General features: G+C 48.1%; 1 protein-coding gene across 8 annotated transcripts in view; it reads left to right on the top strand.

Annotated features, from left to right (window-relative positions):
- Positions 1-12,518, top strand: part of BCORL1 (BCL6 corepressor like 1) — a 63,951-nt gene extending 51,433 nt beyond the window's left edge. For all 8 annotated transcript variants that reach the window (XM_058714574.1, XM_058714572.1, XM_058714573.1 and 5 more), the window contains 3 exons: positions 5,521-5,598; positions 6,645-6,798; positions 10,261-12,518. In XM_058714574.1, coding sequence (XP_058570557.1) covers positions 5,521-5,598; positions 6,645-6,798; positions 10,261-10,543 — 515 coding nt within the window. In that variant the 3' untranslated portion in view covers positions 10,544-12,518. The remainder of the gene's footprint in view (positions 1-5,520; positions 5,599-6,644; positions 6,799-10,260) is intronic.
- Positions 12,519-12,773: the final 255 nt, after the last annotated feature.

Here is a 12,773-nt window from a genome sequence, read left to right on the forward strand (position 1 = left end):
TGAGAGAGGGAACTTGGGCCCAGAGGTTGTTTTGGGGAGATGAGAAGACAATACTCAGGTGTTTTTTTTTTTTTTAATTGAGGTGAAAATCACCCAATATAACCATTTGGAAGTGAATGATTCAGTGGCACTTAGCATATTGACAATATTATGTAACTATCATCAGGGGCTTAATTCCTTGAACTGAGTATTTCTCTTTTGTATTAATCCCAGCCATCCCCCCCACCCCCACCAGATGTCACAGAAGCACTGGACAGGGTGGTCTAGTGGCTGGAGGAAGCGCCATGGGCTCAGAAGTGTGGGAAGCATTTCCCTCACTGCCCACCGCCCCAGCCCCTAAATCTGGATGCGTTTGGGTGGACTTCTAGATGTATTTTTTTTTTAACTTTGCCTGTCGGGCGGAGGTATTTAAAAAGCTTTTTGCTTTTCATCCCCAAACATTTGCCTGACCAGACTCTCTGTAGATTAATTGTCTTCTCCCTCCCCTGGGGGATATCCCACTGGGCAGAAAATGAAGGCGAATCCCTGTAGGGTGCAAAGGGCTCCATTTTCTGCAGGTGGAAACGATGAGCAAGAGCCTCACTGTTGCTCCTGGTGTGGAGCTTCCTTCTCTTTGTGCAAGGCTCCTGTTCTGGAAAAGTCTGGGAATCAAACCCTCTTTTAAATATACAAAGGAATGTCACTATTTACAAATATCCTGTAGTGAATCCTTTTGCAATGCAGAAGATGCTGGTAATTCATCTGGGTTGTAAATGTGGATTTTTCTATATTGAGTTGGCTTAAAGTGAGGCCCGTTTCTCCAGGGATCATGAAGGATACAGCGGCACCCCTTCTTCCATTCATTCATCCATGCATTTATTGAGCCCTGTTAGGTTTCAGGTACAGTGCTGGGTACTGGAGGTCAAAACGCAAACCTTTTCTCCCTTGTCCTTGGGCTTGGGACACCAAGCCATGCAACTGTCCAAGAAGCCTTTGGAAGACCTCCTCCTTGGACCAAATTACAGGCAGGCATGTGACTGATTTGCCTTTGACCCTTTGAAGAAAAGAATACCCAGGCTAGTCAAGGGAAAACAGATTCGTTTTCATCTGTCAGAAAGTATGTGGGGGCCGAGGGGAGTTGCTGCAGTTTGGTTTTGGGGCATCCGAGGAAGGATCAGGACTGCTTTTTCTTCCACTGATGAAAGGGTTAGCAGTTTACCACCCGAGGTCACTGAATCACAGGTTTTTGTTTTTCCTGCCTGAGACCTCTGCCATATGACCCCATGTCAAAGACCACTTGTTGTTTTTTTCCCTCTCCTTTCATGTCCCTGGGCTAGTGACTTGGTTGGAGGACATGGGGAGTGGTATGACAGGACCCTGAGAAAGAGAGAAACTCTGATTGCCAGGGTGACCGCTCACCTTGGGTACTTAAAAATTTTCTTTTATTGAGGCAAAATTCACATAACATAAAACCAGCCATTTAGAAGGGAACAATTCAGTGGCGTTTAGTGTAGTCACAATGTTGTACAACCACTGCCTCTGTCTAGTTCCAAAACCTTTTCATCACCCCCAAAATGAAACCCCAAATCCATTAAGCATTTGCTCTCTATTTTCCCCCTTCCCCCAGCCCCTGGCAAACACCCATGTACTTTCTGTCTCCATGGCCCTGCCCATTCTGGATATTACATATAAATGGAATGATACAGCATGGGGCCTCTTGTGTCTGACTTTTCTCACATGGCATCGTGTTTTTCAAGGTCCATCCATGTGGTACCATGTTTCAGTACTTTCTTCCTTTTTCTTAAAGTTAATTTATTTAACTTGAGAGAGAGAGAGTGTGTGTGTACCTGCGCAGGGCAGAGAGAGAGGGAGGGAGGGAGGGAGAGAGGGAGAATCCCAAACAGGCTCCACGTTGTCAGCACGAAGCCCGATGCAGGGCTTGAACCCATGAACCATGAGATCATGACCTGAGCTTAAATCAAGAGTCAGAAACTTAACCAGCTGAGCCACCCAGGCACCCTGTACTTCCTTCCTTTTTGAGGCTGAATGGTATGCCATTGTATGGATCTACCCCATTTTCCATAAGGGAAGGCATAAGCCTTCATTGGTTCATGGGCCATTTGGGTTGTGTCCACCTTTTGGCCATTGTGACCAGTGCTGCTATAGCAGAACACGTGTGTACAGGTGTCTGTTTGAGTACCAGTCTTCAGTTCTTGTGGATATATACCCAGGAGCAGGATTGCGGGGCTGAGGGCACTTTTTGGTGGAAAGGAGAAGAGTAAAGGACTGAAAGTTATAGGAGGGGCGGGGGACAGTCAAGGGAGAGAAATGTCCCTCTCTGTCCCAATTGTACATTAAGGCCTATGAGGAAATGTGACCAGAAGGCACACCATCAAGCAACCGTGGGAGCTTTTTCTGGCGTGCAGCTCATGGGCCTGCCCAGACGATTGTACCTTTGCTCGTGCCCATGCACATTGGGCTGCCTCAGAAAGGCATATTCACCTGAGAATGACAAAGATTTGCTGTCAGTGAGGAGAATTAGTGGAATGTTCTGGGGGCTCTGAAGGCAGTCCCTAGAGAGGAGCCCCAAGAATGTGGGGAACTAGGGCTTTGATGGAATCCTCATGTGATCTCCTGGGGAGACGACAGTCCTTGGAGCACGGGTGTTTCAGCATGCCAGTTAAGCAGGCTTTAGGTCTTGCCTTGTAGTAATTCCTCCTTCCCTCCCTGTCTTCTCCATATATTTATTTGCTCTTACTATGTGCCAGGCACCTGGGCTCAGGCCATGGGGAGACAATGATGAACAAGACAGACATATATATTCCCTGCCTCTTGGAGACTTATGATCTCATGCCTCCATCTCCCAGGACACCTAGCACAAGGCCAGGCACAGAATAGGCACCTACCTAACTGACAGATGCTTTCTGAAGAAACTCCTTCCAACTCTCAGGGGGCAGGGGCCCAGAAGAGCACAGAAACTGGCAGTCATGACCTCAAGAGTTTTTTGTGGAGTACATAAAAAAGATCTAATGTGCGTGACTAAAGGTTTTCCACTGTAGCTGCTCAGCCATTATTTTGAAAGCTCTCTCTGGCTGCCTTTTCCTACCAGAAGAAACCCTTCATCTCGTAGAAGGTTGCTAAAAAGTTACTTCTTTCAGTAGCTCACAACAGCTAATAGGCATTTTTGCTGATAGACTGTACGACCCAAAAGGAAAGTATATTGGAGTGCAGTGGTACATTTCATCAGGGGGGATTGGCTTCGTGCCTTTAGGAGTGGCCGCCAGCTTCCTCCTGGGATTTGGTTTCCAGAGGGCTCCCTCACATCACCTGTGCCCTTTGGACTCTCTCCTGTACTTTTGCCTGGGTGTCACCTAAGCGCTGGTAGCAACCATTATAGAGCTAAATCAGCTTGCCAACTGTGCTGGGCCATGTGCCCACAGATGCCACAGTTGAATTTGTCATGAAAATCTCCTTTTGTACATGTGCGGCTGAGAGGTGAAGCAGTTCTACTAGGTGATGCTTAGCTAGGAGACAAGGAGGCAAAGGGGTGACCTGATGTCTAGCCTCCTATCAAATAAGCAAAAGGCGGTTTAAATTTTTTTTTTAATTTTTTTTAACGTTTATTTATTTTTGAGACAGAGGGAGACAGAGCATGAACTGGGGAGGGTCAGAGAGAGAGGGAGACACAGAATCTGAAACAGGCTCCAGGCTCTGAGCGGTCAGCACAGAGCCCGACGCGGGGCTCGAACTCACGGACCGCGAGATCATGACCTGAGCCAAAGTTGGCCGCTTAACCGACTGAGCCACCCAGGCGCCCCTAATTTTTTTTTTATTGTGGCAAAATACTTACAGCATAAAATTTACTATTTTAACCTTTTAATTGTCTTGTTTTTATTTTATTTTATTTTATTTTATTTTATTTTATTTTATTTTATTTTATTTTATAATGTTTATTTTTGAGAGAGACAGACAGCGAGTGAGGGAGGGGCAGAGAGAGAAGGAGACACAGAATCTGAAAGCAGGATCCAGGCTCCACACTGTCAGCACAGAGCTGGACGCAGGGCTCGAACTCCCAAAATGTGAGATCATGACCTGAGTTGAAGTCAGACGTTTAACCAACTGAGCCACCCAGGTGCCCCTTAACCCATTTAAAAATTTTTTATTTTGAGAACAAGAGAGCAAGTGGGGGAGGGGCAGAGAGAGAGGGAGAGAGAGAATACAAGCAGGCTCCACACTGTTGGGACAGAGTCCGACCTGGGGCTCTATCTCACAAACTGTGAGATCATGACCTGAGCTGAAATCAAGAATCAGATGCTTAACAGACTGAGCCACCCAGGTGCCCCCTACTCTTTCAACCATTTAAAAAGTATACAGTGAAGTGACATTGAATGCATTCAGAATGTTGTGCAACCATCACCACTACTGAGTTTTGGAACTTCTTCATCACACCGAAAGGAAACGCTATGCCCATTAGGCAGTCACTTCCTGTTCCCTCCCAACTACCCATGTGCTTTTTGTCTCTGTAGATTTGCCTGTTCTGGATATCTTATATACGTGGAATTATACAGTAGATGGCCTTTTGTGTCTGGCTTCTTTCATTTAGTGTAATGTCTTTAGGGTTCATTCATGTTGTAGCATACATCAGTACTTTGTTTCTTTTTATAACTGAATAATGTTCCATTATATGGATGGACCACGTTTTGTTTATCCCTTCATCAGCTTAACAGCATTTGGATTGTTTCCACTTTTTTGGCTATTGTGAGTAGACCTGCTATGCACATTCCTTTGTGTATAAGTTTCTGTTTGAACACCTGTTTTCAATTCTTTGGGGGTATACACCTAGGAGTGGAAGCAAAAGGTTTTTATGAGGGTACACGTGGCCCTCTCCCCCATGTTTTTCAAAGATGAAGGAATTCTGCTTCCTTATCTTACTTTGAATTGGAGAGATCCTGATTGGCTGTATGAACATCGTGACCTGCAGGGAATTGAAATCTTGGGACAGGTCTGAGATTGTTCTGGGAGAGTCCATTCCCTATACCATTAAAAGCAGGGATCCCAGACCTAAATGCCTTCAGGCTGATCATGTAAGAGAGCAGAGCAGAGCAGGCTGGGTGGGGACTGTTGAACCAGAGAACGCACATGTCGCCTCTCCCTCTAGCCAACTGTTGACATGCAGGAATGTGGGATGCCGTGTTGCCAGATTTTCTGATATTTTTTTTTTCAAGAAAAGTTGGAAATCCAGATTTTTAGGTGAAATCTCTAAATTTTAAAATGTTCAACATTTTTTTTTTTTTTTTTTTTTTTTGGTTTAAAACACTGGGCCAAACCCCAGGTCATCAGTGGGCTAGATTTGGGTCCTGGCTGTTGGTTGGCAACTTCTGACTGACAGCAGGAAACATATCTCTCCCTGTTAGCCCCCAGACCCTCTTGTGTTCCTTCCTTCCCTTCTCCCATTCTCCTGGCCCCATATAGATGTACTTTGTTTCTAGGCCCTTCTCCAGCCCACCCTCCTTGTCTCACTGCCTTCTCTTCTTTCATCAGATCACCTCTCAGATCTTCAGGGCCGGGCAGAGGGTGACCCTGGCGTGTCCTGGGACTTCTACAGCAGTTCTGTGTTGGGTAAGCTTTGAGTCGGGTTCCTCCCATGCTTGTCTGTGGCCCAGAGATGGGGGATTGCTTTGGGTTTCATGGATTCTTCTCAAAGACAGGAGTGAGAAGGGAGGCTGCCTTTCTGCACCTGTTAGTAACTTAGAGAACCTTACACACCCTTTCAACCCGAACACTAGCCCATGCTCCCCCAGACTCAGAATACATTGGCCTAAACCAGGGATGCCACAAAGCCACCCCTCATTTGCCCTCCACCACTTATGCCCTGGCTATTGTTTTTATTCTCTCTCTTCCAAGTGCCTTTCTCCTCCCTTGCTTCGTCCTAACCCTGCCACAAGCCCCTGTGTTGCACTGTCATCTCTTCCGGCATTGTTCACACTCAAGAGAGACCCAGCCCCTCACCTGGCCATGATCATTCTCTCCCTGCCCTACTCCCACCATGCACAGTTTCGGAGACAGCTGCTGCCTCCCAGGCCCTTAGCCTCTGACCCAAGCTTTCCTCTCTAGGAAGCGTCTCTCTCTGTGGCAGTCAGCTAGCACTCATTCCTGGGGCCAGGGCTGCAGGTTGGGGGAGGTATCTACCCCTAAGCTTTGGGGAAGCTGGAGCTGGGGAAGGTTGGGATGGAATGAAATATGCCACACCCAGACACGTAGCCAGGGGTGGGAACTGACTGAGTGGCCCCTCCGGGCTCCTGAGAGCCCCACAGGCATGGCAGGTGTTTCTACCTTGCCTTTGACTGCTGGTAGTGTCATCGGGCTCCATTTCCAAAGGCCGAGCGGCTGGTTCTTTACAGCATCTGGCTGTTTTCCAACTGAAAGGTGGAGTATAATGAATTTCTGGCCAGAAACTACTGTCTTCCAGGGACAGAACTTTCACATGCCCTCCCAAGGATGGGAGCCATGGGATCAGCAAAACTTGGCCCCAACTGGGGGTCTGTGAACTTGTTGCTTATGTCCTAATCACCCACCTCTGTGCCTCTTTATCTTGTTGAAACATTTTTTTTCTTCAGTTTTGTGCACATAGCTAAGTCCTCATATCCCATGTGCTATCCTTACAGAAGAAAAAGATGGCTTTGCCTGTGACCTCCTCCATAATCCTCCTGGGAACTCTGATCAAGAAGGAGATGATGTGGAAGAGGATGACTTTATGTTTGAGCTCTCAGACAAGCCTCTTCTCCCTTGCTACAACCTCCAAGTGTCAGTGTCCCGCGGGTAAGTGTCTAAGAGCTACAGGGACTGAGTGCCAGGATCCTGGCAACCCCTAGCCTGCCTCCCTGGGAATGGGGGAGTTCTCCAGAAGGAAGCAGAGACCTGAAGAGCACATGCTGGAGCTTAGGAAACCTGACAAATGACCAAGGCCAGCCTGACTTTCCAGCCCTGATTAGTTACATTCAGAACAGAGGCTGTAAGCTCTAGGTATATTGACTATATATGTATTTCCCAAACCCAAAATCTAGATTCAAAGAATCTAGATTCACTCTCTAAAGAATTGCTCTGCTGTTCCTGGGTGTGAGAGATGATCTGGGAGATGTTTGAGCTGATGAACTATTAGAATCTCTGGAACATTTTTGTGGTTTCTGGGAACAGCCAGACAGAATATTTGAAATTGAGATTCTTGAAAAGCCGGGACATATGGTTCCCATAGCTGAGGGGCTGCTGGGGTCCTTAAGTAATCCGCAGGCTGCTTTCTTGTAGCCTTAATGTTGGCGAGATGATGGCCTCAGTGCTGTCATCTCAGATCACTGTGTGTATTGTTAGCAGGCATCACCTGTTTTTGGAGACTAGAATATACTTGACGCTTACCATTAGACCGAACCCAGTTGAATCTTGATTTGAGGGTTCAGAAGGGACAGCCTGGAGACCATGGTCCTTTCGGCTCTTACGGATGGCAGTGTGTGGCAGTGCTGCTCAGGAGGATGCAGAATGAATTGTCTTTTTATTATCAGCCTCCACCATTAGGTGTTTTCTTCCTCTTTTCCAATATGTTTGCAGATACTTTTAAGGGTACTTGTTCTTTGATACCTATTTTGGAAACATCAGACCCTGTCTTTCTAAAAAAGTGAAGGCACATGAAGTGCACATGGTCGAGAGAGGGGTGCACAATGGATTAGGAGCCCTTCAAGTGAGTCCCTCAAGTTGACTACTCTAACCAATCACCATCCGGCCATGGTTTCTTTGCATCCCTTCCCCCAGGGGCTGATAAGAATAAAAATAGCCTATATGATGACACTGGTTGGGATCAAGTTTCAGGGGCTTTTGGTCCTTATTCTTCTGGGCATCAGCTGATCCCAGAGGGTGGGGCCAGGCGTCTGAGATATAGTATTGCACAGTTAATTAATTCCTCCAGAGTATTCAGCACCTCCTTCTCTGAAACAGGATCTTGGGCTCCAGGCAGTAGAAGGACCAGGCTAGTGTGCATCAGGTGTAGACAGAACACAGGGCAGCTGAGAGCCATGTGCCACTCAGCTACCCGAGCAGCAGGCAGGTTTTCAGTTGAGAACTTGGTATGGGCAAAGCTGGTTTTCCTGACATTACATCCTTCTGTGCCTCTTCTGAATCTGCCCTTGCCCACCACTGCAGCACACTGTGAAATGAATGTTCTTCAAGAAGTAGGAAGGGTGTAGAATGATGACCCACCGAAGTGCCTTCGAGTCATCAAAGCAAAGCTGAATTCTGACCACCAAGTGTTAATGTTCTGAGGGGTCTTTTCCATTCTTTGAAAGTGATGCTTCAAGGGAATGGTGTCTGTAGTCCCTTCCTCTGAACCTAGAGCATTCCATTTCCTGATGGTGTAAGAAAAGGGGTTAGTGTCACAGGGAAGAGTGTTACATTTTAGGGAGAAGGACTGTGGGTCTGGGTAGAAGTGGTAGGTGTTGTACAGAACACTCAGTTCTTTTTATTAAAGTTTATTTTGAGAGAGAAAGTGTGAGCGAGCAGGTGAGGGGCAGAGAGAGAGAATACCACGCAGGCTCCGTACCCTCAGCACAGAGCCAGATGCAGTGCTTGAACCCACGAACCACAAGACCATGACCCAAGCCAAATCCAAGTGCCAGTCACCCAACCAACCGAGCCACCCAGGTGCCCCAAAAGAAAACACTCGATTCTATAAACGTGTCTTCAGCAGGCACACCAGTCAAACCCCGAGGGCCAGAATACAGCCTTCAAAGAATCTCCAGTCTAGAGGAGGTGGGAGACAAGTATACAATTAGTTCTAATAAAAGACAATATGTCCAAAGTGGATTTATTATTATAAAAATTTCATGCAGTTCAGAAAGGTGTCAAGTGAATAATAGAAGTTCTAGTCCACCCTGAGCCCCCATTCCTGTGTCACAGAGAAAACCACAGTTTACATTTCTTTTGTATCCTTTCTGAAATGGGTCATGTTCTAAGTATTATAAAAGGGGTATGAACCAAGCGCCATGAGACTGTGGAAGATGGGATGAACAGGCAGTTTTGTGAAATGGGAACAACCCATTTCACAGGTGAGATGGCGCCTGAGTTGGGCCTGAGAGGAGGGGAAGATGGAGGGCGAGGCACAAGCAGAGGCACGAGACAGACAAGTTCAGAAAGTGGGGCTTGTCCTTCAGCAAATGTCTGGCACTTGGTGGGGTGGGGGGGTACACTGTGTGTGTGAGTGTGTGTGTGTTATTAGGAGAGGTTGGGCTGAAGAGTTGAATGGGGTCATGTTTGAAAGGTCTTGCCATAATATCATGGTAACGAATGTGGAGGTTTCTTTGCTGGAGGTACTGGGGATCCATGGAAAGCAGTTTAGGGAGTGAGAAGGCCAGATTTTCTTTTTTAGAAAAGGGGTAGTAACGGATGCAGTGAGGGTAGGTAGGGGTGCAGCAGGGAGACTCTTAGCCAGGGGGAGACCAGTTAGGAGGCTGACACAAATGCTGCCGGTAGGACAGGGCAATGGCCAGGATGGACAGCCTTGGAGACGGGACCATCATCAGGGGAATGCAGTGTCTCTTCCTGGTTTAGTCGAAGCAAGCGCATGGCCCGTGATCGGCCTCCCCGGCACCCCTCCCAGCTGTCCCCAGGCTGCCGCCCAGGCCAGTCGGGTGTGCTCAGCAGAGTCAGACTGGCTGTAACGTGAGCTCTGGCCCTGCAGAAACGATGGTGCTGCCGCTGGAGAAAAAACTTGTCTAAATGCATTCCAGAGCCAAAGAGAAATGCCTTTTAGATTACCCACAGTTTAGGCCTTTCTCCACGGCTCCCCGTCTGTTGGGGAAGGTCTTGGAGAATGAAGAGGCACGGGAAACAGGAGTGAGAACAGGAAAGGGAAACCAGACGGGGTAGCAGGGCTCGGTAGGGGAAAGAACTGGTCCCAGCAGATGGTAAATTCCGGGTCATGGGGTGTGGGGAAGGCCTGGGGATGCCTGCTAAGAGTTTTGGGTTCTGGAAGGTCCCTTTCCTTCCTGCTCCCACTATTTTAAAAGGAAGGGGTAGTCACGGGTTGAATGCTCACAACTGAGCTGAAAGCTGGTTCAGCCAGTGCAGGCTAGCACAGGAGATTTTTGCCTCAGTGACACCCAGGGAGTCCATGGTTTAGTTTGGGGGTGGGGGACAGGTAGCCAAACTGGCAGCCTTCCTGGGCCTTCCAGAGTGTTCCTGGCACCCCACTGGTTCCACCCAGGCCTCTTCCATAACTCCTACTCTTGCCTCTTCCAGGCCCTGCAACTGGTTCCTCTTTACCGATGTCCTGAAGAGGCTGAAGCTTTCCTCCAGGATCTTTCAGGCTCGGTTCCCGCACTTTGAAATTGCCACCTTGCCCAAGGCTGAGTTCTACCGGCAGGTGGCCTCCAGTCAGCTTCTGACCCCAGCCGAGAGGCCCGGAGGCATGGACGACAGATCTGCCCCAGGCTCCTCTGAGACTGTGGAGCTGGTGCGGTATGAGCCAGAGCTACTTCGGCTCCTGGGGTCTGAGGTGGAGTTCCAGCCGTGGAATAGTTGACCGGGAAAACAGCCCCTCCCTTTTCTTCTTTCTCCTCCCAAGTTCACCCTTCCCCACTTCCCATGTCTTTCCCCCACCGAGCACCAGACTGCAGAATGAGGCAATAATACGGACCAACAAGAAGCCGCCTTATCAATGCCAGCATTAGTGACTGGATTTTTTTTTTTCTGGTTATAATTAGTTCTCATCTCCCTGTCATCGTCATTGTTGTTGTGGTTGGTGATGGGGGTGGAAAGTTGAATTCCACGTCTGAGGGCAAGAGGTCCCAGGGATGGTGGGAGGTGGTGCCAGGGTCCCTTGGGGTGGCCTCAGCCTGTCCGGAGGAGAAATGAGAAAAGGCCAAATCTCTGAGCGCCCCCTCTGTTCCCCTGTGTTCTTCTGTCTTCCATAGTATTTATTTTATTAGTATTTAATTTGTATTGTTTCATTGGTTTCTGATAAGTCTGTATCACTGTGACGATTTGAGACAACTTGTTGTATTGAGGGACTTTCTTCACCTCCTTTCTTTGTCTTTCTTGATAAGCTCTGGAGCTGCCCCCTCCCTCTGACAGTTACTCCCAGGTTTGTTTTCACCCCACTGGGGAGGGGGCAGGTGGGGCAGGGGGCCGAGGACCCGTGACTGATGAAGGTGGCTGGTGCTGGCCTGGGGCTGGGGGGATTGAGGATAATCCTGAGGCTTTGGTGCTCCCCCCCCCCATTTTTTATTGTTTTACCACCTGCCCTTCACAGCAGCCCTGTCTCGAGATTAGGGAGGTTTCTGGGGAGGGGTGGATTGTGAGGGCGAGGGGCTAGTGAGTCACTCTACTTGGAGAGAGTCAAGAATGGGAGTGAAAGCTAAGGTCACCCCTCCTCACACTTCCTTCACTGCTCCCCTCAGAGTGCACAACATGGGCTTGTTCCCACGTCTCCTCCGCCCACCCCTGCACCTCCATCCACCCCACCCCATTCTGCCTTTGCCCCTTCTGGATGCTGAGCCTCTCAGCTCCCAGCCCTTGCCTATCACCTCTCCCCTTCCCAGATTCAGCACCCACTTTCTCTCTCCTCCCTGCTTCTCCCTCTGCCCCCCATTCTCCTTTGGAATCTGCAGAGGGCTCTGGGATTGATGGCCAGATGTGAGATCCAGGCCTCAGCTGTTTCCTAGGTGAGGGCAGGAGGCTGGACTCCAGCCGGGCTCCACTCCTACCTCGCCTCAGGACCTGGGGCTGAGTGTGGGGCCCCTGCCAGGCCTCCCTCCTGGCCTCCAGCACTGGGTTTGTTGAAGGAGAGAGAGGGAGAGAGGGGAGGAGCTTGGGCTTTTTCCCTGTCCCTTCCCCCCTCTGTGGCATTGTCTTTCATATTCCTGTTCTTATTTTTCTACCAATTGCTATTTTTTCCAAACAATCCTTGTAGAGAGTATGTACCATCTAAAGGCAGGAGGGCCTGGCTATGGCCAGCTGATTGGAGATGGTACAGTTTTATTGTACAGGTGCTAAAACAACAACAACAAAAGAAGAAAATGGAAAAAAAAAGACAAAAAAAAACGGCAAAAAAAAAAAAAAGCCAGTTTGAGGATGGGACAATCTGTTCTCTGGAGACTCCTGACCCATGTGGGAGATTGGTGGTTATTTTCTTTGTATTGTGTTTGTTCTTTGTTCCCAGGGGGAAGTTCAAGGCCCCCTTCTGTAGGACTGCTCCCCACCCCCACCATACTGCCCAGTTGGTTTTGAACAGTTGTTCTCCCTTAAAAAAAAAAAAAAAAAAAAAAAAAATATATATATATATATATATATACATATATATATATATATATATATATATATAAAGTTGAGGGGTTTTGGGTTTTAATTTTTTGGTTTTGTGGGGGTTCATGGTATTGTGTGGTTTATTTTATGTTTCCTTTACCTTTTTGCATTTGGGTGTGTATTCTGGCTGCCCTTTATGTTTCATTTTAAGCAACTGGCTGTGGAGTCAAAAACACTTGCATACTGAAAACCTGCGTCAGGGCTTCTGTCTCCTGTCTTTACTCTTTTCCCCATATTGGTTTTTCTGTGGTTAAAGCAGATGGGTGTCCTGATGAAGTGAATGGGAAACCCCTGATCCTGCCTTGCAGTTTGGGTACAAATGAGGACAAGGTGGAGGGGCTAGACAACATTTGGGTCACTGGGGCAAGATCTGGAAAGAAAAGGCAAGGCAGGGGCACATCCTGGGCTGCAGGAGCTGTGGGGAGAATTGAATATCTGCATCAGTTTAG

The sequence above is a fragment of the Neofelis nebulosa genome, chromosome X, assembly GCF_028018385.1.
Source record: "Neofelis nebulosa isolate mNeoNeb1 chromosome X, mNeoNeb1.pri, whole genome shotgun sequence".
NCBI classification, from domain to species: Eukaryota; Metazoa; Chordata; class Mammalia; order Carnivora; family Felidae; genus Neofelis; species Neofelis nebulosa.